The following is a 26,661-nucleotide window of genomic DNA, read 5'->3' on the forward strand; positions in this document are numbered from 1 at the left end:
GTTTCTCAGGGGATAGCTGTTAACTTCCGGGGGAGCTAGTTTCTAGCACACATATTGGGGGTCACGGGAGTCCATCAGAACAGCTGATGAGCTGTTCTTATTGATGACAGACCCATTCTGACAGGGACTTTACGTAAAATAGTAATATTCACTTAGAATAGCTGCTATTACGCTGTTGTCCTCACTCTAAGGGGGGGACATAGCTGAGCAGTCCGTTGAGGACAGTAAGCTAGGGTTGATGGTAGGAGAAGCACAGTCGAAGGACACATAAAACATGCTTCCAAGAGCAGCTTCATTTGACGAAGACAGGAGTTGCAGGATGGGCCAGTGCAATGCTCCCCCATATTTGCTCCCATTTCTCTGGTTTTCTCCTTTTTTGGCACATCCGACATCCTGTAATGTGCCAGGCTGTCTTACTGAGCACCTAGTCCCAGGCAGCGGAGAACGTCTGATTCTTCTGTGGCCGCGGAGAGTCTCGTCCTAGAGGTGGCCCCTAATTTGTTCCCCTAGTTACCTGCAGATGACATGTAGCTGTTTCTGGTACGACCAAGGTTTAGGAAATAATCATCTCACCTACCTGCTGCTCACCTACCTGCTGCTCATGGGAGTGTGTCTGTAGGGCCAACTCCTAACCCGGAACCACGGGGGCACATGCTCTATGTTGCCCCTCCGTGCTCGCGGATGGGTGTGAGAATGAGTCTCCCACAGCTGCCTGGGGGTCCCACATCTTATTCTTTGCCATCCAAAAGGTAGAAATGGTGCTCTGTGGGTCCACTTCATGTTTCTTTCATGATGAGTGAGGGTGAGTACCTTTTCATGCCTGGGGTTTATTTATTTGGTTATTTTAAATACTCTCTACCCCTCAATATGGGGCTCAAACTCAACCCTGAGATCAAGAGTCCTGTGCTCCTCTGACAGAGCCAGCCAGGCGCCCCTCAGTATGTTTGAGATGTTGGTTTTTCCCTTTTCCATGAATGTTTTATATCTTTGTCCATTTTACTATGGAGCTCTCTTTCTTTATTTACTAGAAAAGTTTACATGTAATGTCTGGGATCTGAGTAACATATTTTTCCTCGTTATTTTTTCCTTTGATTTTTTTATCATGATTTTTTTTTATCATGTAGATTTTTTTTTACTTTAGCGTAGTTAAGTTTATCATTTAAAAGGTTTATGGCTTCCAGGTTACAATGTGATAGCCTGTCTCCACTCAGATTATATTGGAATTCCCCCATTGTCTTTTCCAGAATGCCTATGGATTTATAAAAATACTGTATGTATAATGTTATCATAATGTAAACATACTAAAATGCAGATAAGATATATGGTATAAATACATAGGCAATAAACACGTAAATAAAACAAATGGCTAGATTTTCCATATTTATGTGGGAATATGTAAATAATATTTTAAGCATATACTTAAGATATATAATGTTAAATGCCTAAACATGAATGTTATTCCATTTAGAATTTATCCCTGTGAAAGGATGAGCTAGAACTTGATTTTTTTCTAGGTGGCCACTTAATTGTTCCAATTCCACATGTGAATAATGAGTGACTGCACTAAATTCCTGTGTGTGGAATGATTTCTGAACTTTCTGTTCAATGCCATGTATCTGTATTCTCATGCACAAGTTTTGCACTCTTTTAATTATTGTGGCTTTATGCCTGTTTTAATACCTGTTAGAGCTAGACTCTCTTCCTTCTAGACTTTTTTCTGTGTTTGATGTTTAATTTTTCCTTAAAAACTTTAAAACAGCTAAGTTCCCAATGTTAAATATCCTCACTATTTTTGTTGGAATTGCATTGCGTTTATAGACTAACTTAAGAGGAAGTGGCATTTTTACGATGATGACTTTCTAGCCAGGAATCTGGGCCACATTTTAAATGGGGTAAATGATTATCTGAGCCTCTCCAGGCAGGATGGCGCCCTCCGAATTAGTTTGGGGTGAATGGCTGATGAGGGACAGATGGCAGTTGGTGAAGTCTTGAACACCTCTGGCCATACACGGTGTGTTGGAAGCCTTCTGAGATCCGGTGAGGTAGCATAACCAGCTCCCTGGCAGGAGAGGCCCTGATTTAGGAGGTGGAGTCGGTGTTAGAATTCTAGAACTGGGTGTGAGTGGATCATGCCCAGATGCCACCTCGAGGGAGCCGTGCCCGGGGTCAAGGGACACAGCTCAAGTCGAGCCCAGGAAGAAATACTCTCTCCACACCCTCCTCCCTCCCTGTGACTCCCCACACCCTCTTTCCTCCTGTGCTCCCCAGGGCTTCCATTGGCCAAACCCACCAGCTGCCAGAGGCACTGGGAGCCCATGGTCTCGTCCAGGGGGGCCAGCTCGGAGGTAGAGGGCAGAATGAGGGTGTGCACTGGACATGGGGAGGCAGACGACTCCTCAAGATGGTCACCTCTGCCCTGAGACAATGGATTAAGTGAGGACAGGTCACCAGTGGTGACTGAGTGTATGTAAGCAGACACTGCAGCTGGCTCAGGCTTTATGGTGTGCTGCTCAGGGACAGTCCCGTGTGGTCTGGGGGGCTGCCTGCCCTCACCTGTCTCTTGCAGTCAGATAACTTAAACCCTGTAGAACTGCACACCGGCGTCCTTCCAAGCCCATCCATGTGGCAGCTTTCCCAGGCAGTCCTGGGCACTGAAGGACACCCTTGCAGGCTTTCCTGAGCTACACCAGTAGAGTGGCAGGCAGGTGCGTCACCATCCCCCCTGTCCCGAACCAGCCGGCTTGTACCCAGATCCTGATGCCACTGGCCTGCACGGGCTCTCTGGGCGTGGCTCCAGGGACTTTACCCAAGTCACCTCCACAGAAGCAAGTCCAGGCAGGACCGTCCAGGGTGGGAGGGCTATTTGAGTCATTTGGGGGCAGATAGGAGCTGACCTTGACAGAGGGGATGGAGGATCTGAGGCTGAAGCAGGAGGTTTTGGGACAGGTATCCCGGGGTGGTGGGGAGAAGGCCCCATGTGGATGAGGTGTCCAGGCGGCAGCAGGGCGCTAGTGAGCACACTGTGCAGCCAGACACTGAAACAACCAAGTCTCCTCTCAAGGACAGAGTCCCCACCACCAAATCCTGTGAATTAGGTGCCTTGGAAATTGGAACCTGTTTGCAAAGGAGACTGTGTGGGTCACACAGTAAGAGCTTTGCTCAGACCCACCTGACGGCCACGTGTTACGGGGTCTTGGGGTGAGCCACAGGCCTCCCTGGGCCTCCTGTCCTCAGGTGTGATGGGCTGACGGCACCCACCTGTGTGTTCTGTGATGAAACGAGAGGGCGACACAGGGATCTTGGTAGAACTTGGGGCCTAACTGATAGTGAGCCTCACGGATGGGACTAGCCCAGTGCTTGATACTGAGCAGCTCACTCAAGCAGGGGTGAGTAAGGAAGACAGGTGCACTCTGCAAGGGACAGTCAGAGAGTTAGGGTACAAAGTAGGATTTCTGGTGCTTCCAGCTTAATGGACATCAGATCAGGATGCTGTTCGGGGGACCTCCCAACCTTGAACCCACAACCTGGAGCACCGATGAGAACTGTTTCAGGTCTTTGGCTATAAAACACTCTGGCTCTCGTTCCTGCTTGTTGGCTGTTTTTCTGGTGGCCTGGGTTTGACGGTGTGATGACAGGCCACCATCCCATTGTCCTGGTGAATCACAGTGCGTCAGGCAGCATTGAGTTCTTCTGTCCCATGAGCCCATGGCCTGAGGGGGTCCAGGAGGCCGGGTACCCCTTAGTTTGACATTTGAATTGCAGTTGGATACTCCAAGTGGGGTCTCTCCTTCGCTAAAGGAATCAGACGCCCTTGAACCAAAATAAATCTCCAGCAAGGTTCAGTTTTGAGACAAAATCCAGGGTTTGACTTAGACGATATGCTGGCGAGACCTGCCAGTTACCTGGTGTACATGCCCCGCCCCCCAGCTTCAATTTCTTCACCCCAGGAAGGCGATGACGGCGAGGGCAGTCATGTCAGAGGCTCACAGACAAAGGTGCAGCACGTTCTCTGTGACCTATTAAGCGTCATCCAGAACGCTGGCTGCTTGCTGTGGCTACGGGCAGAGGCGGGGGTGGGGACCGGCCCGTGAGTACTCTGCTCCTCCCACGACACACGACTTCAAGCAAGGAACTCGACCCCTCAAAGCCATGGTTCTGTCATCCAGCTAACGTTCTGGGATGATGGCCCTTTCAGAGGAGCCCGTAGGTTGAACCAGCCAGGCTCCAGGAGAGCAGCCATCCGCAGGGCAGGGGCGGCCAGGGGAGACTGAGACCATGGAACGAGGCCACTGATCTCTGGGCCTGCTGGGGAACGGTAATTCAAGCTGCGTGTATGGCCAGCACAGACCTAGATGTGTGGTCCTGATAAACACGACCTGAAGCCACATGACCTGCATTTAGTCATGGCCCAAGAACAGCTGTGACCTCATGGCCGCAGAGCAGGTGACCGGTCCTGCACTGACGCTGGGGACCCAGGGAACGTGAACCAGGAGGATATTGGAGTGGCCACCCTGTGCCTGCAGCCCCAGCACCCTGGGCAGCTCTTCGGCGACTGCACAGCAAGTGTGGGAGCTGTAGTTTTGGGACTCTGTCTCCAGGATCCCTACACTTGGGTCCACTTTGTCCACAGGGCTTTCCTCCTCCTCGAGTTGACAGACCCAAATCCCAGCGTTTTGCAGGATGCCCAGAAAAATCTCAAATTCACTCAAGAAGAATAAGAATCACAGGCATCTGCAGGCTTCCAGAGAAGGCCCAGAGCCATGAGAGGTTAGGGGAGGGGATCTCGTGACCCCAGGAACCACCGACACGTGGTGGGTCCATCCTCCAGGCAGGAGAGCGAGATGCTCAAAAACGTCCAGAAGATGGTCTGTTTTATTGACCAGGCAGCATGTGGGCTCAGGACAGGGAAGCCCCTCTGCGTACACTTCCATCACTGTGACTCCTAAAGACTCCCGCTGCCATGTTTCTCTGCAAGCTCCGTGTTGTCAGCACACCCAAGGGTCTCTACTTTGGTTTCCATAAAGGCCTGCTTGGCCCAAAAGGCTGTCTCTGAGATCTGATGGACGGAAACACCCCCTGAGCCATGTCCTACTCCTACTGACGCGGAAACGTCCATACTCCTCACAGAGCATTGAGAGGAATAGATGAGGTAATGACCTCTTCAGGGTAATGACCCTGAAGCTCCCAGGAAACTGGTTGGCACATCAGAAGGTTCAGCAAGTGAGGGCTGGTGCCTACACTGCCCGGGCACTCAGGAAACGGAGGTCATCCATTCAAGTGGCAGGAAAGTCCACGGCAGAGCAGGCTGCAGGTGTGGCTTGATTCGGGGTCTCCAGTGATGCCAGTAGGACCTGGTTTCTAAATTCCTTCTACCTCCCAGCCCCTCTTCCTCTGAGATGGCCCGTTCTCAGGCGGGCTGCCCCTCCCACGGCAGGGGTAGATTGTACATCCCTGAGCCGATGCAGCAGACATTTGTCCACTCCCGCCAAAGCCCCCGTAAAGGTCTCGTGGCACCTCACAGGCTCTGGCTGGGCCACAGAACCTTCTCCAACCCAACCACTGCAGGTGGGGCAATGTGATGCCTGGGTGGCCACAGGCCTGCCTCTGGAATTGGGGCAGGGTCCACACCATGGAAACATTGCAGACTGAGTGTGCCAGGCAGCTGGTTTCACAGAGGGACGTGGGGTTCTCGGGAGGAGCACAGGAAAGCCAAAGCTGAGTCCCCAGCACCGCTGCACCCACTCAGCGCAGGAGCCAGAGGATTTGTTTGCCCTGGTCAGGTTGAGGCCTCAGAGAGCTGTGCGCACCACCCTTTCTGAGCATCAGCAGGACAGTCCCATTTAGGAATCATCAGGACACCAAGGGGTGGACCAGAAGAGAAAAGAGCTCCGTGACCTTCAGTAGCACCTGCAAGAGGCCTGTCCCTCAGTAAACGTAAATCCAGCGATGCACATGAACTCATCCAAGGCTGTTTCCTGTTACCGCCTTGGGAAGTGGTAGGGGAGTGCTCACTCCTTTAGCACAAACTAGATGTCCTCAGCCTCCCCCGAGCCTCCATCTGTGGCCTTGGGAGGTAAATGCGAGCCCCCCACGGCACACTGTTGCTGCCCACGGCTCGCTTCTAACCACGCAACAGGGTCGCGGTGCTTGCGTGCTGAGCACCTGCTGCCGGAGCCGCAGGCACATGAGAGCTTTACACACGTGCTGCCGTGACCGCATGGTCCTGTGTGCCACAGGGGGCACTGCATCTGCGGGGGGCCCGTCTGACTGTCCTTGTTCTTGTGCCCCTCATGCGGTGCCCTCCCATACCTCAGAAGTGACCATCCATGTGCTCTTGCCCAGGGGAGCAGCTTGACCATGCACTTCTCTGACCCTGGAACCTGCTCCCACCCACTTGGGGACATGCAGGACACCCTGTGTGGGACCTGCCGGCCCGCCTTCCCCTGCCCCTACGCCCTCCTCCCTGCCGACCACTCCCCACCTGCGCCGCCCTGTCCACCCGTGCTCCAGAAATGTCCCTCGTCATTTCAGAGGCCCCTGCCATGCCCTCCGTGGCTGAGCTGGGAAGACAGCATGACTGTCACAGGTCTTTCCAAGAGTGAGTTCTCCTGCCTCCTTCTGGGTCACCCAAACCCTCCAACCTGCCTGTCCCCTGGTGGCTTGTCCGCAGCTTCAAGCTCCTGGAGGCGGGACGAGGTGTCCAGCATCCTCCTGGCACTGAGCCCCCTGCTCAGAGCTCTGTGCTGTGTCCACAGGTGACTGCTGGCTGCTGGCAGCCATTGCCTCCCTGACCTTGAACGAAGAGGTCCTGGCTCGTGTTGTGCCCCCGAACCAGAGCTTCCAGGAAAACTATGCAGGGATCTTCCACTTCCAGGTGAGTTCCTGTTGGCACACACTTCTCCCCAGTGGGTCCTGGGAGGCTAAGACAGGTCCTGGGGGGTTCTGAGGTTGGGTCCCGGTGGGGGGGAGCTGAGAACGGGCTGGGGGGCTTGCTGAGGATGGGTCTGCTGGGGTGCTGAGGATGGGTCAGGGGGATTGCTAAGGATGGGTCCTGGGGGTGCTGAGGGCGGGTCGGTGGGGGGTGCTGAGGATAGGTCTGGAGGATGCTGAGGACGGGTCCCGGGGGAGTGCAGAGGATGGGTCAGGGGGCTGCTAAGGATGGGTCCCGGGGTGGGGAGCTGAGGACGGGTCCCGGGGTGGGGGAGCTAAGGATGGGTCCCGGGGTGGGAGCTGAGGATGGGTCCTGTGGGGGGAACTGAGGACAGGTCCCGGGATGGGGGAGCTGAGCACAGGTCCTGGGGGGGCAGCTGAGGACAGGTCCCGGCGGGAGGAGCTAAAATAGATCCTAGAATCTAGGAATGGGTTCCCTGGCTCAGCCACATTTATCAGATCCTGGGGTTTGCAAACCCCTAGGACCATGCTGTCCTACAGAGGACCTGGAGAAGCTGCAGCAAGCTCTCTGGCCTGCTCCTGACAGAGACCCTGTCCCTGACGGGGAGACCCTGCAGGAATAGCGGTGGGGAGCCTCTTGAGACAGGCAAGGAGGGACGTAGTGCAAGGCACTCAAGAGTTAATTCCCAAGTTTCAAGCCTGTTCTGGGGGGTCTGAGTCAATGGCGAGGTACCACTCACTGTCCTCCCTTCACGCTGGTAAATGAGAAGTCCTATCCTGAGAGCGTGAGGTGCAGGCAGGGTGCCCGAGTGGCGAGTGTGGGAAGGACAGGAGCTTCTGCCCTGGGCTTCTCAGCGAGGACTTGCCAGGAGGAGGAGGGTGGGAGGTCTCCTCCCGGGATGGGCTCACGGTGCCAGGGGCCGGGCAGGGAGGAGCCGGTGCCTCTGAGGCTGGGATCCCCACGTGGCAGCCCGCCCGCTGGCTCTTCCCGCAGCCCACCCCAGGCCACCCTGTCCTGTCTCTGTCCCCGACCCACAGTTCTGGCAGTACGGCGAGTGGGTGGAGGTGGTGGTGGACGACAGGCTACCCACCAAGAACGGGGAGCTGCTCTTCGTGCACTCTGCAGAGGGCAGCGAGTTCTGGAGCGCGCTGCTGGAGAAGGCCTACGCCAAGTGAGTGAGCATGAGCGTGCCCTTCCCTCCAGCAGCCTGCCCCAACCGCCCTGCGTTCTGGAAGAGACGGGTGGTGGTCAGGAACTACCTGGGCCAGAATTGCGCTCTAGATTCAAGGAGTGAATACAGGTGGGGTGCCTGGCTGCATCGCGCCTGGACGGGTGATCGTGCTCACCCTGCTTAGACACACGCACAGGAGCCGGTGTGGCGCAGACTGGCCTTGAAAAGGACCCCTACGTCCTCGGCAGGTCAGATCACATTTTTGTCAGCTAAATACCACAGAGTTTCTACTAGTGGGCAGAACTTTCCAGTGCAGAGGTAGAAGTCTGGAAGCTTGTGCAGAATCTACGGTGTGGTATGAGATGTGGTTTCCCATGACCGCCCTGGGTGGGAACCCCGTGACCTCATCCTGACCGTGCCGCCCAGGCTCTGCAGCACCCAGAGGGCTCCTGGCCCTTGCAGCCACTGCTGGGGAGGAGGGCCAGCCCCCCCAGCTGTGACAGTCGGGGGTCTGGGAGCCACTTCTCAGTCACTTGTCCAACAGCACCGCTAGAAGCCATGGGACGCCGTGGGGCAGGAGGGTGGGAGGAGCAGCACTGTGCGTGTGCACCTGGAATTGCTTTTGTTGTGGAGTTGTTGTCCTTTAAGCTTTAGATGCCAAACAGCCAATGAGCAGCCCTGCCCTTTGCTACGAGGATGTCCAAACCATGAGTATGGGGGGTCGGACCAGATAACCACCAGTCCTTCCACCTGGAAGACTAGATTTGCTGGAGCCCAAGCCAAGGGGATCCCGAGTGGACGGTCCCTGGAGCATCCAGTAAAGGGAAGCAGCAGTGGCAGCAGGATCTGTCCTCCCTCAGGATCAACGGCTGTTACGAGGCACTCTCGGGGGGCGCCACCACTGAGGGCTTTGAGGACTTTACCGGGGGAATCGCGGAGTGGTACGAGCTGAGGAAGGCCCCCCCTGACCTGTTCAGGATCATCCAGAAGGCTCTGCAGAAAGGCTCCCTCCTCGGCTGCTCCATAGACGTGAGTCCAGGCCCCACCACCTGCTGTAGCTGGCACGTCCGTCCCGGTCCACCACACTGTGCCTCACCTGGAACCCATGGCTGGTCAGCGACTTCCAGGCTGTCTGGGGGACAAGCTGGTGGGCGAAGGTGGCCCCAGCCCACTTCCGACACCCACCTCCTGTGCATCGCCAGCCTGGACCTCAAGCCCTGGGACCCCATTCCCTCGGCTGGTCCCCAGGGAACCTCCTGCCCTCGGCTGGTCCCCCGGGAACCCCCTGCCCTCCACTAGTGCTCAGGGAGCCCCTTATCCTCTGCTGGTCTGGGGGAAACACCCTGTGCAGACACTTGTCCCTGTGGACAGGGCCTGCATGGGCCTGGAGCCAGGCACCTTACCCTTCATTGCTGCAGGGTCCACGGCCCTGGGGAAGACTTCGGGAGGGGCCCTTTCCTCCAGAAGCCGGGAAGTGTGCATCACGTCCTGCCCCCAGGCATCCTCTGGACAGAGGCTGAGCATCCCACCCCCACCCCAACCCTGTGCTACCCAGGACTTATTCCCTGTGGGGACAGAGAGGGAGGCCCCAGCTTCCATGGGCAAAATTTCTGTCCAACTTGCTAAAAACCAAAATTCAGTTTAGTAAATGTGAAGATATAATTGCCTTTATCAGGTGATCCGTGAGTTGGGTGGCACCCCATCCCGCAAGTAGCAGAGACCCTCTATGAAAGAAGGTGGGCAGCCTGACTCTTCCCATCTTTCCAGATCACCAGCATGGCAGACTCAGAGGCCATCACGTTCCAGAAGCTGGTGAAGGGGCACGCGTACTCAGTCACTGGGGCCGAGGAGGTAAGGCCGGCAGAGTTTGCAGGGGTGTCTTCTCCCTAACACCGCAGAGGACTGCCCCCCAGCTTAGTGGGTCCCGCACTCCCACAGCCCCTCCTCTACCAGGCCTTGAACTCCTGAAGCCAAGGGAGTGAGGCCAGCGATTCAAGGGCTGCTGCGCCCCATGTCTGCCCTCTGTGGGCCACGGGCCAGCTCTGGCATGCTCCCTATGCTTCGTTCACACTCGCCTTGCTCTTCCTGACCGGCTAGATATAAAGGAACAGGGATCGCATCCATACAGTGTTTTAGATTCTCAAAATGGTGCTTTTGCGATTGATGTCACCGCAACATCAGTGCTGAATTCCTGTTCCAGTCTGGCCGCCTCTGGCCCGCTGCATGGCCTGGGCATATTTCTCAAACTCCCTGGCCTGGAGTGTCCTCCAGTCAGACGGGGGTGATGTCCGCAGGGAGCTGTGGTGGCGGGCACCGCGGCTCCCCAGTGTCACAGTAATGCCACATGCCCCAGTCAGCAGCCAGCGTCAGGGCGAGTACAGAACCCCATGTCTTCAGACGTGTCCAGGGCTCCGTTCTGTTTTAAACCTTAAATTTTTATTTTATTCCCGAACCCACCACACCCAAGACATGTACACCTTTTTATTTTGAAAAAGCTCAAGTCAATAGAAAGGTTGAAAGGCTAGAACAATCATAAACATCCAGGTACTGGGATGCCTGGGTGGCTCAGTTGGTTGGGCGTCTGCCTTTGGCTCGGGTCGTGATCCTGAGGTCATGGGATCGATCCCATGTGGGGCTCCCCGCTTAGCAAGGAGTCTGCTTCTCCCTCTCCTCCCCACTCATGCTCTCTCTCTCTCACTCTCTCTCTCTCAAATAAATAAATAAAAATATTTTTTTAAAAAAGAACACATCCAGGTACTGCTTCCGTAGACTCAACAGTATCTGCACGTCTGTTTTCTGAGCCGTTGGTAGGTCAGGCACATACGTCACGAAACTTCCACATTCGCCTCCCAGGCTCTCATGTGACATCAGTGCTGTTGTCAGGTTTTCATCCCGTGACAGCATCTCACGCAGAGCCCGTGTTCACACATCTTCCCAACTCGACAGCTTGTCCCCTGTAGCGCCCGCCCAGGGCTCCAGGTGCAGGCAGCGTGACCACTCTGCACCTGCAGAGTTCCTGCGCAGGTGGGAAGGTGCCGTCGCCCTGGGACTGCAGCAGGTCCCGCTCTAGTCGGGAGGCTGGGGGCCCCATGCCATGGCATCTAGAATGAGGAGAATGAGGACACTGCTGCCGCAGGCTCGAGACCAATCAAGGAGCTGCGTCCTGCAAGAGTGGACCCAAGGAGTGGTCCACACTGGCAGCGGCAAGGGGTCTGGGGTCAGCCCTTCCCATTTCATGACCCGGACCCGACCCCTCTCAGCTGATGAAGAAGCCCCCCCAGGCCGGGCTTGAGCTCAGCAGCTCCCCTCTCCTTCCCGCACCCCACCTTCAGGTCGAAAGTGGGGGCAGCCTGCAGAAGCTGATCCGCATCCGCAACCCCTGGGGCGAAGTGGAGTGGACCGGGAAGTGGAATGACAAGTGAGCGGCATGCCCTCCCCTGGGAGGTTCTGGGGGCTGCGCTGGGGGGTCAGGCCCGGAGGCCGCAGGTCCCCCTCCCTGCCCCGCTAGGGCGTGTGTGTGCCCTCCTGCAAGCCCCAGGCTCCGGCGACGCACAACCCATCCGTCACCTCACAGTCCACACCTTCCCTGGTGCAGTCACCCTGCTGGTGGGCCTTCCCAGGGTGGGAAGTGCAGAGAGGTTCCCAGCCAGGGCAGCCACTCGTGGGACTCTCGGTTCCCCTCACAGGGGCAGCTGGGCGTAGGCCGCCTGTGCTACCCCTTCTCCCCCGACGGCTGCGCTCTTTCTGCTGCCACCGCCCAGGGGGCTCCCTGTCCTCACCCCCCTGCTTCCCGGCTCCGGGCCGCATACATGTCACTCCTCCCGGTGGAGTCTGGCCCTCGGAGGCTCAGGAGCATGTCCCTGAGTATCCACTCTAGGGTTGTGGGGACGGTCCTCACCTGTCCCTTGGTTTCTCAGCTGCCCCAACTGGAACACGGTGGACCCAGAGGTGAGGGAGAGGCTGACCAGACGGCACGAGGACGGGGAGTTCTGGTAAGGTTGTTAGCGGCCACAGGGCCAGGGCTCTGTCCTTGGGTCCTGGGCACAGGGGCGTGGGAGCTGCTTCTGTAGTCCTAAACTCACCAGAAGACCCCGATGAAACTATTCCTCAGCCTCTCCCATTTGTCCATCTCAACAATGGGGTTTCAAAGGCCCCGGAGGGTTCAGGTCCCACCAGGAGACTGGAGAGGAGGGGCCCTTCCCCAACCAGCTCCCAGAGTGGGCCTGACACCTCAGGAAAGAAACAGGCCCTTGGAGAGTAGGGCTGGGCCCGCGGCTGTGTCTGCCCACCTGCATCTGTGCAGCCTGGCTCAGTGCTTTGAGCAGCACAGTGCCCAAGTGCGGTGCCAGGCCGGGCATCTGCACCTCTACCTGCGGGCCTGGGGGTGGCTCCTGGCCCAGCTGCAGGGGGAAGGTCACCGTTGTCAGCGTCCTTGTGTAACCTGGTCGTCCTTGTTCCTGCCTCGGCCAGGATGTCTTTCAGCGACTTTCTGAGGCACTACTCCCGCGTGGAGATTTGCAACCTGACCCCCGACACCCTCACCAGCGAGTCCTATAAGAAGTGGAAGCTCACCAAGATGGATGGGAGCTGGAGACGGGGCTCCACGGCTGGAGGCTGCAGGAACTACCCGAGTAAGGCCCTCCCGCGTGCCCTCACTGTCCCCCGTACCTCAGGGCCCACTCACACAGCAACCTGGTTCCTCCCTCAGCGACCCTGCACCCCTTTTCCCTGTCCTGGAGCTGCTCTCCTCCACGTGGCAAAAATGAGTCCACGTGACTCCACATGCTGGGCCCAGGGGACTGTCCCAAGTGGTTTAGAGAGATGCTACCCCTTCAGTCTGCATGACCAGCATCCAGGTGGAGTCCTGGGGAGGGCTGCAAGCTGGCTGGGATTTGCATGCAGGCAGCCTGGCTGTGGGGAGCTGGTCTGTAAGACTCTCTGTGGTGGCAGGTCCTGGTCACGTGTGGATCCTAGGCCACGGATGAGGAAACTGAGGGTCCCAGTGGCATCCTAGGCTGCAGAGCAGGTCATCGGGCAAGCTGACAGGTCCTTCTAGCTCCCGTGCTCTTAATCCTTCACCTCAGACATGTGGCCATCAAGTAGCAGTTGTAGAAGTGCCAGACGAGACTCTCTCCCACCTGCTAGATGAGGGGTCAGCAAACTCAAGGGACCGGTGGTAGACGTTGGCTCTGTCTGCCCTTGGTTTCAGTCACATCACACGGCTCTACTACTGACTGAAGGCCGTTAAATGAATGTATATGGCTGTATTCTAATAAAACTTTATTGACAAAAACAGGCAGGAGCTGTGGTCCGCCAAGCCCTGCACTTTATCTCCCCAACAAAGAGTTTGATCCCATCAGGGAGGGGAAGGCAACCCCGTAAGATTGTCCCTCAACCTGAATGAGTCTCCTTTTGGAAGCAGGAAGGGCAGAGACACCCTGGGGGCAATGGGACAGGCCCGGACGAGGACACAGAAAAAGAGGCTGAAATTGGGCAGAGGATGTTCCTGGCCTCAGGGTTTGCAGAGGGGGTGCAGGCCGGCCACTGGAGCTGGGGAGGGAGAGGTGCCACAGGCCAGCAGCTCAGCTCTAGCCACGCTCTTCCAGGGGGACTAACTGTCCCCAAGATAAGCCCGCCCGGCAGCGGGCAGGAGAGGATTGCAGGGCAGGTGGTAACATAAGGGTCCCCGTGGTGTCCAGGTGCACGCGGGCTGGCTCTCTGCACGCCCCCACCAGTGCCGTCCCCTCCCGCACCCCCTCCCCGGCTAGGGCTCCCGGTCCCCAGTGACAGAGTCCAGTCCCACTCTGGCCACAGATACCTTCTGGATGAACCCTCAGTACGTGATCAAGCTGGAAGAGGAGGACGAGGACCAGGAGGATGGAGAACGTGGCTGCACGTTCCTCGTGGGCCTCATCCAGAAGCACCGGCGGCGGCAGCGCAAGATGGGCGAGGACATGCACACCATCGGCTTCGGCATCTACGAGGTGCGTGGTCTCAGCCCAGCGAGGAGGGAAAGCCCCAGGGCAGGACGGGAGGTGGGCCCCCTGCCCGTCAGGGACAGAGCAAGGTCATGGGGGCAGCCTGAGCCACCTGGGGTCGTGAGGGGTCAGAGACAGGACCCCACTTGCTCATCACCGGCCACGTGGCCCCCGCTGACGGGACCCTGCCTGTCCACTCACCAAGTAGAGTTGGTCAAACGCCATCATTTCGAACAGTGTACAAACTCTAAGCCTCTCAGTCTCTGAAATGAGAGCTGAGGATGTCAGATCTGGGACAAAGTAACCCAAAGAAAATGCGCGCTGAAATGTGACCCACGACCCTCCAGCCTGTGCCCCCACCTCTCAGGTTTGGGTAGCCCCAGGGATCATTCAGTTGCGTGTTGGAGATAAGAGACCGGGGCAGGAGCGGGAGCTGACCCTGCTGGCTCCCAGTTCAGTGGGACCCCCTTCACTGCCCCCTTCCTCCAGGATACAGCCCTGCCTCTGTGAGTGGGGGGCAGGGAGACCCCAGGCCAGGCCCTGCACCACTCTGTGCCTCAGTTTTATACTTTGTAAATCAGGAATGGTTCGAAGGGCTTGCTGGCATTGTCACTGGGTCATGACATTTGTGTTCAGTATGGGAACAGCAGGGGCCCATGGGATAATAATCCCCTAGTGGCTGTAGTGCTGCTGGAGCTGTAGGGGCGAGGGACCTTTAGGCGTCCCTCCCAGAATCGGGGTTCAGCACCTTCTCCTCCCTTTGTCCCCACAGGTCCCAGAGGAGGTACGTCCAGCACGCGTTGGCTCAGGGTCACCGAAGGCGCAGGCTTGGACAGCTGGCTCAGGGGTCTTGTGAGGCCTGGGCAGGGGCTGGTGGCTGCACAGGACAAGGCCCATGCCCCCTGGGCCCTGGTGAGGTCACTCGGGACATGGACCTGTTGGTCTGTGCTCAAGACCAGACCTCTGGGAAGTGCCTGTGGTTTTGCTCCGGGTAGATGGTGTGCGGGCCTAGGGCCACAGAGGCTCTTCACAGAGTCCTGCACTCTCCCCAGTTCAGAGATGAACTGCCAGGCGGCGCAGGAGCAGAGGGAGGCCCAGCCTCCATGTGCGGGCTATGTGCCCTCAGATGAGCTGCGCATCCTCTCTGAACCTCGGTTTCTCCCTCAGTGGAGCTAGTCCATCACGTACCTCTCGGGGCGAGCCGAAGGGCGTGAGAGCACAGCAGGCCCACAGCCGGCATGAGTGGGTCTGACGAGAGGGCAGCAGTAGCCTTGAGGCCCTCACGCTGGGCGTGCAAGGCGCGCTGGGCCCCGGCCATACACCCTGCCCTAGCCGTGCTGCCCAAGGCTGGGCTCCCCCTGCTGTGCTCAGGCCACACCTGAGCTGGGCTGCTTTCCGTCTGCGTGCCCCGCACATGCACGTCCCTGACTCAAGGAGGAGGAGGCCGGGGACCTCCATGTGCAGATGGGGCTTCTCTGCAAAGCTGAATGCCTGGACCCCCCCTCCCCGGCATACCCCCCAGAGCATTCGTTCTCCTGACCCGGAGTGACCCAGACATAGTCGCCATCCCCAGAGAAAATGATGCTGATTCGGGGCTCTTCCCACCCTCTACTTCCCGCTGTTTCTGTTTATCCATCAGATGACGGGACAGACCAACATCCACCTCAGCAGAAACTTCTTCCTGACGCACAGAGCAAGAGAGCGCTCTGACACCTTCATCAACCTGCGCGAGGTCCTCAACCGGTTCAAGCTGCCCCCGGGGGAGTACATCCTGGTGCCCTCCACCTTCGAGCCCAACAAGGACGGGGACTTCTGTGTCCGGGTCTTTTCAGAGAAGAAGGCCGACTACCAGTAGGTGGCTCTGCCCATCGCACCCTTCCTGTCCCCGCGGCCTGTCCCTGACCCTTGGCGCGCCGCATCCTCTGAACACTCCTGTTGGATGACACCTGCCTGCTTCCAGGGCTCAGCACAGGGATGTGGGGTCTTGAAGGTCGTCAGTGTTGTCCCTCGGGCTTTGGGGTCTTAGTGGTTAGAGCAGGGAGGCTGCGGAGCAAGGATAGTCGTGTGTCTGCAACACCAATTGTTAGGTTCGTTGTAACAACACGTATCAGCCTGTGAACCTAGTCATGTCAGCGGAGAGCCTGGGCCACTTTCCTGCCCAGCAGCCCGCAAGCGCCAGGGCGTGAGTGGTGGCCTCAGTGGTCACTGGACCCCACCGGGCCCTGTGCAGCTGATGCCACTGTCCCGCCACCGTCGGGATGGCCCCACTTCTCAGCAGTTTCTGCCGATTTGGCTACCGCCTGGACCACATCTATCAGTTGAGCACTTGATGATAGGACACGTAATCCGCCTCAGGCAGCTTAAGCAAAAGGGGATTAACTGAGAGACCACAGGGACTTTGACCTGAGGGGAAGCAGCGGACACAGCCACTGCCATGTGCTCCATCCAAGACCAGGACCATGTGTCCAGTGGGCCTGCCAGCTTCTGGGAGGCGCAGCCCCAGTGGGTCGTATGCTCAGCGGCCTAGCGTGGGATCCAGGGCCCAAGAAGGACCCTTCGAGGCTTGAGTACATTCGCTGCGGAGGACCCAGCCCTGCTCACGGCACTGGGCGTGGAGGACCCAACGCTGCCCGAGCTTCAGCTGCAACCACTCCCGGCCTCCCTGCCACTACCTTCCCCGAGCAAAGCGTGTTGGCAGTGGGGACCTGGCATGCTTCCCCGTGTGAGAGGTTTATGGTGGCAGAGATCACCCACGACCGGAGAGCGGGTCCCCGAGGCAGGCCCCGAGCGGGTTGTGCGGGCAGGCTGTGCCAGCAGGCAGGAGCACGAAATCTCTGCTTCCCCGCACTCCGGCTGGGCTTCCGGCTTGGCTTTTCCTGCCTTGGTTCCTGCTGTGTGGGGACACGCAGTCGCAAGCCCCCAGCCCACTTGTCACACTTCCACGTGGGCCATGACACGATTTCCTTCTGTCCCCAGGGTCGTGGACGACGAGATCGAGGCCGACCTTGAGGAGGTACTTGCAGCCCTGGGACACCCTGCTCCCTCCAGGCTCTGCCGCAGATGACCGGGCCCAGAGTCACCAGAGAACCGCCAGGGTTTAGGAGGCCCCAGGACTTCGTGCCCACAGCTCGAAACTAGACTCTGTCCTGCACCTGCACCTGCCACTGTGTGGTCCTCACCCCTTGTGTGCAGGACTTGGGGTTCCTGTGACTCCCCTTTCTCTGCCTCAGTTTCCTTATCTGTAAAATGAAGTCTCCAGATGACAAGATTCCTGAGGCCCCTGAGGTGCTGCTGAGATGGTGTGATTCCCGGGGGCTTGTGAGCTCCAATGAGACCCACCCACAACACATCCAGTGGAGGGAGAGGACTGCCACCAGCAGGCTGGGAGGCTCCTCTTGCTGCCCCTGGACCTGATAACCCTCCACTCCTCAGCCGCTCTGTGCTTGTCGAGAGACCTAGTGAGAGACCCAACGGTTCCAGGGGGCTACCGTTGCAGGCCTTCTAGAACATTCCAGCTAGGCTTTGCATCTTTTTTTTTTTTTTTTTTTTTATGATAGAGTGAGAGAGAGAGAGGCAGAGACATAGGCAGAGGGAGAAGCAGGCTCCATGCACCAGGAGTCCGACGTGGGATTCGATCCCGGGTCTCCAGGATCGCACCCTGGGCCAAAGGCAGGCGCCAAACCGCTGTGCCACCCAGGGATACCCTAGGCTCTGCATCTGAATCCCCACTAGTGCAGATCAGAGGGCCGTTCTGGCCGAGGGTTCAAGATGATGCTATGTGAGGAGCTCACCAACCCTTCACATAGTTTCTGTCCATCTCATGTCTTCACTAGAAAAGTTCTTCTTTCATTCTTCATACCCTCCTTGTCTCAAGCCTGCAATTTGGCCCTCAGGCCTACGGGAGGCGGGAGAGATGGGGAGGCCCCTTCTTGGCTCTGACCTGCTCCCACCCCTTGCCTCCCCGTCCAGATAGACGCCAGCGAGGACGACATTGACGACGGCTTCAGAAGGCTGTTTGCCCAGCTGGCAGGCGAGGTGGGTGTCCACGCGGGCTCCATCACACGCTCTGGTCCCTGCAAAAGGACAGACTTGTCCTTGGCGAGACTCCAGAGGGGCAGAAGGGATAGCGAGCAGAGGCGGAGGGTAATCGTGGAGGGAACTCGGGCTCCTGCCCACGTCCTGCCCATGCACTGGGGCTGCTGGCTCACAGTCAGCCCTGGCCCTGTGTTCCTCCCACCTTAGCGTCCAGCTCTTTTCCTGTGTCTTCCACTCTTGCTGGGATGTGGGGCCTTTTCTTTGATTTCCACAAAAATATCCCGGAGGGACAGAAGAGTTTTGAATCTTGACAATGCAAGTGACTTAGGGCCGTGGTGGGTGCTGCCCTGCGCTGTATGGGCCTCAGGCTGCTGCAGACCGTTCCCAGCCAGCGCCTGCCCAGCGCCCTCCTCCATCAGGCGGACGAAGCCGGCTCACCTGGGCCTCCCATCAGAGTGCTCAGCAGGCGTCCCTCCATCCCTGTCTCTCAGGAAAGGGGGCATCACAGAGACTTATTTCCCCGCTGGCCACTGGCTGGGCCATACACGGGCCCCCACCCCCATACCCTGGAGGCAGGAGGGACTGCGGCCAATCTTGGCCTTCTGTCATGGGGCTCGCCTGCAGTCTGGGGTTTTGGGGGGCATTAGAAATGCACATCACAGACCCTGCCTGTGCCCACCCAGTGCACCGGCATGGGACAAGCCTCCACACTTCCTGCAGCCCACGGTATAACCACGCTTTGCTTCGTGTCCACAGGACGCAGAGATTTCTGCCTTTGAGCTGCAGACCATCCTGAGAAGAGTGCTGGCCAAGCGTAAGTGCCCTCTTAGGGGGCCCCGGTCCTGCTCCTCCCCGCGCCCTTCCAGCCACCCCTGCACCCACCTAAACACCCGTGTTGGCCACCACTGCCACCACCAGACTGGGCTGAGAATGCTCTGTGCGCCCCGATAAAGGAGGAACAAAGGTTTCCAGGTGGACAGCAAAGGTCTCATCCTGGTTCTCACCCCTGACAGCTGTTGGTCTCAGCCGGGACGCGGGACCCCTTGGGCTCTTTACTCACCTGGAAAGTGGGCAGATCACTACCTAACTTCCGTGAGGGGCACCACGGGGCAGTCACTCTGATGTTCTGCTGGTAAGGAGGGCTGAGTCAGCCCTGAACACTGGCCAGAAAGCCCCCACACGCTGAACTCCACTGTATTTAGTGGGGTTGTCGATGGGGTCGACATCTCACTGCATAGTCAGGGTGGAAGGACAAACACACCATCTTGTACTCACACCACGGGAACAGTTCACGAAGCATCTCCCCAGCATGCGTGGCAGGGAGCCTTGTGCAGTGTTCTGCTTGAGCCCACGAGCCAGGCCGGCAACTGCAAGGCCCCAGAGGCAGCTGCCAGGCTTCTTGGAAGAAGGAGCGAGGTGGGAGAGGGGCCTGGGGCAGAGCTGGAGCACCTCCCACAGACCTTCAGGCTCATTCACCCCAAGTGTGGACCAGTCCCGGGGGACACATTTTCTCACCTCAGTTTATCAAGAGCCGCACTGCCCTGGAAGAGATGCTGCCCCTGGGTGGGATTGCTGATGTCAGACCCTTCAGGGCTGAAGGCCGCCCTGTCCTGAGCTGTGGACCGCCTAGAAGCTGGCCTAACCCACAACACAGAAGCAAATTCTCTAGAAGCACCCGGGCTGGTCGGGTCATCCATCCCAGAGAATGTGGGCAGTGTGCCCAGCACAGGATCCACACAGCTGGTTCCTCCAGGCAGCCTAAGCGAGGACAAGAAGGGGGTATTTGCCCTGGAGGCTGCCAGGCACGAGTGAAGTCACAGAGCTGTTGAGGCGTGTGGCCATCAAAGCTGCCTTGTTCCCACACAGATGGTGGTTGGGCAGGCGGCGAAGAGCCAGGCCGCGCAGGGATGCAACCTCCCTGGCTGCCACTGACCCCAGCCTCTGACCGGGCCCAAGAAGGAGTCCAAGCCCACAACGGCAGCGTTGAGGCAGGCTAAGCCACAACCTTTGTAAGGATGTGACAAAGGATGGGCCTCTCATGGTCTGTGGGGTACCAGAACCAGCTTGTGACAAGGGTCTCCTGCCACCTACCACCCCCTGCTCTACCTGAGTCACCTAGTAGAGCACAGGGCTCTGGATAGCTTCTGGTTCTCAGGCCTCTCAGTCCGCGGAGACACAGGCTAAATACACGAAGAAGCAGCAGACGCAGCACACCCTCCACTCTGGCCCCTCTGGCAGCCACTAGCCTGCTGTGGCATCGGATGTAGGTCAAGTGGCCCCCGTACCGGAAGGCACAGACACGCATTTCCATCCTCGTGGGGGCTCCTCGGGACGGCGAGGCTCTGCAGGATGTTTCCCATCACTCTCATTTTGTCTTGTAGGCCAGGACATCAAGTCAGACGGCTTCAGCATCGAGACCTGCAAAATCATGGTGGACATGCTGGACGTATCCTTTCATGCTGTAGAGCACATCCGAGGCGTCTGAGACCCCCACCTGGGGAATTTGTCACACCGCCTCTCCTGTTCAGACACCTCCTGGGGCAACGTGAGAAGCCCCCTGCCTTAGCGAGCAGGAGATGCCTGCCCAGCTGTGCCCAAGCAGCTTGGGTTGGTTTCCCGGGCATGTGGAGAACGTCCCCCAGACTGTCCCATTTCCGACATGCATCCTTTTCTCTGGTTGTGGTTTTTTTCTCAGTTTGCAGGCACGGGCCCCCCCCCCCATCCCCCCTGTGGGCATCTCCTTCCCTTTGTTCAGGCTCCTTCCCCAGGTCACGTGCTCGCCTGTCTTCTTGCGTGGCTTGCAGACAAGTTCTGGGCAGGGATGGTCTGAGCTGCTCAAAGTTTTGTCTCGTGGGCTCACAACACCCACTGTGTAGCTGTCCCACACAAGGCCGTAGAAATACTCCAAAAATCAACAAAGGGCTTCTGCATGTCACCCAACAGCTCATTCCCAATCGGGTCAGGGGCCCCTGCACCCCAGACCAGCCCACAAGAGTCAGGGCCACCAGGGGCCTCGGCCAGCCTTTACATGCAGGTTTGGGCACTGAGTGCAGCACAAAGTCTTCAGCGGGAGCTCCTCGTAAATAACGCGGTGGGTGCCATCGGGTGACAGGGCGCCCACACGGAGACACCACAGGAGCTTCCTTAACGGCAGGCAGTCAGATGGCAGTGGGAAGCTGGGCCTGAAAGAGTTCTATGTTCTCTGGACAAAGATCCAGAAGTACCAGGTGAGCGCCCAGGGGTGGAAGGCAGGGCGAGTGGCTCTGTCAGGGACGTGGGTGTGTGAAGAGGTAGGCTCTTGACCTCCAGAGGCAGGATGGGCAGATGTGAACAGCAGAGCTGAGCCTGTTTGAGGGACATGGTCTGCATCCTGCCTGTGAGTGCTAGTGGACAGAAACGGGGTCTCCCTCCAGCTGCCCCCAGAGTGTCCTCGAGAGGCTGTGTAGCCTTCTGTCATTTGGGTTTTTGACAGCTCCAGCAGAAAAGTGACACAATGACACGAGCCCACAGCGGCCGGCTAGTTGACCAAACCAACAGGCACGGTACAAGCCAGCTCATGGAGTGAGGCGGACACTTTTAGCTATTTACGGCAGAGACACAGGTGCTTTTCAAGGCCAGGCTGGGGACAGAGCTAGAAGAGCCTCCTGCCTGCCCACACAGTGCGACCTACGGGGTGCCTGCTGGCTTCGGGTTACGGTTCTCGTAACTGTTCTGCCTGATTCCAGAAAATTTACCGGGAGATCGATGTGGACCGGTCTGGCACCATGAACTCTTACGAGATGCGGAAAGCACTGGAGGAAGCAGGTGAGAACTCCTAACTGGTTTCCCTTCTGTTTTACGCGCAGAACATGTCAGCGTTTACTGCGTACGATACAGAGGGCAGGAAGCTGTGTTCAGTGAGGTGGCCGCGGGCTCACCACAAGCATGTCCCTTCCATTCCTCTTTTAAAAGTTAACTGATGAAATAAAACGCAGTCCCAGATGCTCTGCCCACCAGGCCCTCTTGAAGTTTCCTTCCGAGAGCCTGGCGGGCCAAGCAGGCAAAGCCAGTTCTCAGTTCACTGGGCCCCCCTTGGGTAAGTGCCTTGCACACAACACGGGGCTCCCCACTGTATTGGTTGGGATGTAATCCTGCCACAGAGACCCCAAATAACCATCTTTGTCTCCCAAACGGTCCAAGCACAAGGGGCAATGCCTCGTGCGGCCAGGCTGGCTCCCCTGGTCACACTCACCACTGGCCCAGAGGTGGTGCCCCTTCCCACGGGACTACGCTGGCTTGCCGCCACGACGTCCTGGCAACAGGTGGATGGCAGGAGGGAAAGACCGGGTCCTTGTTTTTCGGGACACATGTCCCACTAGCAGGGCTTGGTCACAGGCCCTCGGCAGGCTGCAAGGGATGTGGGAAACGTCTCGATTTCAGGCAGTCATGGCCCATTAGAAGTTCTACTGCTGTGGAAAGGGCGGGAATTAGCGCTAGTTTATGATGAATGGTTTCTGCCACATGCATCCAGGAACAATCTAGACTCCAGGGTGATTCAGAGCTAAGAGGCAGGAGAGGAAGCACGAGCAACAGGGCGAAGACTTGGACCACAGGAAGGGATTGGGAACGGGGCTGGGCAGCCTGGCGTCAGCCAGTGGAGACAGGCAGGAAGGCGATGAGTCTGGAGTCAGGAATGAGGGCAGAGGCTCTGGCTTTGCAACGCACGGCAGCCCCCAGGAAAGCACCAAGGAGCAAGAGCAGCTGTGCAATGCGGGCATCCGTGGCAAGGGTGCAGGTGTGAGCACGGGCACCGTCTGATGCTCATGCCCAGGCTCTGCGCTTGTTTGTACTCCAGGCTTCAAGCTGCCCTGTCAGCTCCACCAGGTCATCGTCGCTCGCTTTGCGGATGACGAGCTCATCATCGACTTCGACAATTTTGTCCGGTGTCTGGTTCGACTGGAAACACTGTTCAGTAAGTGGCTGTTTGGGGAGAGGCCCATTTGGGTGCTGTCGGGGTGAAGGCAGCCTGCCCGTTGCCACGGGTGACGTCGCCCGAACTGGGGCACGTCTGTGCAGTGGACCACGAAGACCCTGCCCCAGCATGGGCACGGGGGAGTAGAAGTCATAGTGTGGGACGAACAGAGAGGGGGACAGTGCGGTCTCTGTTCCCGCTCGCTCACAGGACGCCCCTTTTTCCTTCACAGGGATATTTAAGCAGCTGGACCCCGAGGGCTCTGGAACCATAGAGCTGGACCTCATCTCTGTAAGTCTGCAGCTCCCACGCCCGGCCCTGGCGGGGGGTCTGTCTTCCCTCCCAGCTCTGCCTGGAGGAGGCAGTAGAAGGGGCTGCAGGAACTGCTGAATTGCGTGCACGGGAGGTGGTGCTTGTGTAACAAAACCGTGATGAAATTCAAGTGGGTTTGGGAAGATCTGTCATTCTTAGAGCAGATCTACTTCAAATACTTTCAAAACAAATCAGTTCACTTCCTCCCCCTTTAAAAACGCTGCCGAAGGTAAGCAAGCTTGGTGTCTGTAGTCACTGTGCTCCGGTGTCTGGACCCTGGCCATGCCCACCTGTGGAGTCAGGACGCCAGTTCTGGGAAGAGCTAAATGTGAGATGTTCTCTGGTCATCTTGATGCCAGAATGTTCTCTCACCCCCGGGCTGGGGGGACTCTCGCACTGCCAGGCAGGAGCGCACATTTCCTCTGCTCTCAGGGGAACCGAGATTGGGGCAGCACAGGCCACTGAGGAGCAAAGTGGCAAGAGGGGCAGGTTTAAGGGACAGGACACTCCTTTCCTTGAACTTTGAACTCTGGAGGAAGGCAGCAACCCAGCAGCCATCCACCTGCTGTGATGCGGTATACAGGACGTTAGCCAACTGAAAATGCATTTGTGCCGGTTACTAAGTCGCTTTTCTAGCTGTGTGGACCCGGGAAATATACCCACCCTGAGGTCGAGTCCACAGCGGAGGCTCGGGTCTTCGCTGGGATGGGCAGCTTGCCGCCGCGCCAGCAGCCTCATGACACACGGGGCGGGGAGCTGGGCCAAGGCTGGGGGTCCAGGCGCGTCCCAGAGCAGCTCAGTCAGAATCTGACCGGGTTCCCGTTTCACTGCAACAGAGACCAGGGGCGAACGCCACTGGTTTCGGGGTGAGCCGCAGGCAGGACACGCACGTGCCTGGCCTCTGCGGCGGACGTGTGGAGCCCCAGGCCGTGTTGTCTAAGCCCGTGTCACGGTGTCCGCCGGCCTGTGAGCCAGGCTGTGGCCCCCTGGCCCGTGGGCTAGAGAAGCCGTGAGCGCGCCGCTTTGCTGGCTCTCAGGCCGCCTTTCAGAAGGCGCCACGGGCACCGGAATAGCTGTCGCTCCTGCTCGTGGCTCTGGGCTGACTGGCTCTTCTTCTCCTCGCAGTGGCTCTGCTTTTCCGTCCTCTAAAGTTGCAATTCATCTGCCTGGAGACCATCTGCCAAGCACCGGGCCACCAGAGAACGTTTTTCTCTCGACCTTGAAATTATGGGAACAGTTGCTCAAACTAATGATTATATCCGAAAATAAAGATGCCTTCTGAGATAGCAAGAACTTCCAGATTTCAGAGTAGAAGATTCACATATCGTTCTGTTAAACACCAGTGAGCCACTTAGTCCTTGGTCAACTCAAAGAGAACCTGAAATCTGTCACTAGTCTACTTTTACACACTTTCCTGTTTATAGCAATATTCAGCCAGGGGAACGATGCTGGCCGGTGTCTCCGCAGCTAAGGACACAAGGTCCCTGCGGGGAATATTTAAAGCAACGTCAGGTTTAAAAATGCAGCCCTGACATTGACCCGCCAGCGGTCCGTGTCCCGGAGGAAAGGGGAAGCAGGATGCGTGGCTGAGGGGCCTGGTCGGGGCGGCACTCGGGCGACCGACCGGTTACCCATGTGTGTCTTAACCCAACCCTGAGCACTCCAGGTCTCAGGAGCATCCCGGGTACTGAAGGGGTTCGGCTCTTGGTCAGCGACCTGCAGCGCACCAAAGTGGGGCCCGGTGTCCGAGCCAATGACAGTCAAAGACACACCGTTTGCCACCCGGACACCACACCCTGCCATGCTCATGCGTGGAGCTGGGAGGGACTGTCGTGGAAGCTTGTTCCTCGGCTTCACCCTGGGAAAACGCTGGCCGCATGATGAAAATACCGCCTTGTTGCCTTATCTTCTTCCAAATGTGCTGTTAAATAAAGAGTCGCCCAGGCAGTCTGGCGCGGTGCTGTCCTTCCTGGAGGGCCCGGCGGTGGTTTGTGCGCACACCTGGCCACAGCCTGTGTCCACCTCCGCAAGTCGCTACCTCTGAATTCCCGTCTTGAGGGGAAAAAGGAGCTTAACTAACTCCCCCTTCCTGTGGAAGTACACGATTTCCTAATCCACTTTAGAAGCTCCTAAGTGGCCGTGGAGCAGGCCCCGCTCTAAGGCAAGTCCCTCAGGTGTGGGGACGAGACCCGGGGCCGTCAGGACAGGCACCTAGGCCCGGCCTGCTGCTGGTGACCCTGGAGGAGCCCCACAACCCGGGAGAGGAGCAGGATGGGGCGGGCCAGGAAGTGCATCCCCCAGACTTGGCTATGAGCCGAGGGGAGGCAGGAGGAGTGGTGAGAGTCCTCCACTCAGCAGCACAGGCAAGGGGGCCGGGGCTGGGGGCCCTCGTGCCAGGCGCAGGGATGGGATGGGTGGCCTCCCCAGCCCCAGAGGCCACAGCAACCCACATCTGTGCCAGGGGCTCGGCCCCCTTGTGCCTGCTGGGCTGACCCGGCTCACCACCTTACCCGGCACCGGCTGGTTCCGTCCCAGCGGAAATAAGAGACACACAAGGAATGGCCGCTTTGGGAAAGGACGAAGAGGGCAGAGTGACCGAGTTCCCAGGTTCTCCCAGCAGTGCCACCCTCCCAGGGAGACACTAGCCAGTGCGTCAACACCCTCCACCTCCTGACCCAGAGGGAAGGGGCCGCAGCCCAAGGCCCCCAAGTCCGCGCTGGGTGCATGGGCATCTGCAGCTGTCCCCACGTGGGGCATTCCAGCACGTCTGAGCGCGGGCACCTGCTTCTCCAAGGGGGACTGCAGCTGCCAGGCTGAGCAGCGCCCTGCCCCCTGCCCTCTCCTCCCCCACCCCTCCCTCTCCCTTCACTCCCAGCTCCTCCTCACCTCTCCCCCTCCCTTCCCCTCCCCCCAACACACCTCCCAGGGCTCCCTGGGCCCTCCTGTAACTGCTGTTTCCTGTGACCAGCACCTACCTCCCAGTGCCCAGACTTACCGAGAACCAGCAGCATCTTACCAATTTTCTGTGCCTTTGCCAGGGTGACCTCTGCCCTCTGCCTTGTCCTCCATGACCCCCCCTGCCCCCACCATAAGCCCCTCTTCAGCAGGGCCCATCCTCCAGGTACCCTACTCCCCCTTCTTCAAAAATCTAAAAACTGCACCGTGAAGATGGCTCATGGGCATCCCTACAGGAACTGGGGACCAGCACACACCCAGGTCAGATCCTGGGTCCCTCACGTGGCGGGTGTCATGCGGCCCTCAGAAATCATGCTCCTGAGCAACCTCTCACACACGACACAGCCGCTGAAGCTGCACGCTCCTG

The 26,661-nt window shown here is 58.1% G+C and overlaps 1 protein-coding gene across 1 annotated transcript in view; it reads left to right on the forward strand.

Annotated features, from left to right (window-relative positions):
- The window catches only part of CAPN2 (calpain 2), a 38,147-nt gene extending 12,861 nt beyond the window's left edge, over nucleotides 1-25,286 (forward strand). Inside the window, exons 3-21 of the mRNA XM_026003466.2 lie at nucleotides 6,756-6,874; nucleotides 7,930-8,063; nucleotides 8,924-9,092; nucleotides 9,831-9,914; nucleotides 11,396-11,481; nucleotides 11,981-12,055; nucleotides 12,534-12,694; nucleotides 13,878-14,047; nucleotides 14,814-14,825; nucleotides 15,681-15,892; nucleotides 17,018-17,054; nucleotides 18,011-18,076; nucleotides 18,833-18,890; nucleotides 20,458-20,522; nucleotides 21,235-21,303; nucleotides 21,802-21,880; nucleotides 22,911-23,027; nucleotides 23,260-23,318; nucleotides 24,465-25,286. Of these exons, the coding sequence (XP_025859251.1) occupies nucleotides 6,756-6,874; nucleotides 7,930-8,063; nucleotides 8,924-9,092; nucleotides 9,831-9,914; nucleotides 11,396-11,481; nucleotides 11,981-12,055; nucleotides 12,534-12,694; nucleotides 13,878-14,047; nucleotides 14,814-14,825; nucleotides 15,681-15,892; nucleotides 17,018-17,054; nucleotides 18,011-18,076; nucleotides 18,833-18,890; nucleotides 20,458-20,522; nucleotides 21,235-21,303; nucleotides 21,802-21,880; nucleotides 22,911-23,027; nucleotides 23,260-23,318; nucleotides 24,465-24,488 (1,796 nt within the window). The 3' untranslated portion in view covers nucleotides 24,489-25,286. The remainder of the gene's footprint in view (nucleotides 1-6,755; nucleotides 6,875-7,929; nucleotides 8,064-8,923; nucleotides 9,093-9,830; nucleotides 9,915-11,395; nucleotides 11,482-11,980; nucleotides 12,056-12,533; nucleotides 12,695-13,877; nucleotides 14,048-14,813; nucleotides 14,826-15,680; nucleotides 15,893-17,017; nucleotides 17,055-18,010; nucleotides 18,077-18,832; nucleotides 18,891-20,457; nucleotides 20,523-21,234; nucleotides 21,304-21,801; nucleotides 21,881-22,910; nucleotides 23,028-23,259; nucleotides 23,319-24,464) is intronic.
- Nucleotides 25,287-26,661: the final 1,375 nt, after the last annotated feature.

The sequence above is a fragment of the Vulpes vulpes genome, chromosome 13 (genome assembly GCF_048418805.1).
Source record: "Vulpes vulpes isolate BD-2025 chromosome 13, VulVul3, whole genome shotgun sequence".
NCBI lineage: Eukaryota > Metazoa > Chordata > Mammalia > Carnivora > Canidae > Vulpes > Vulpes vulpes.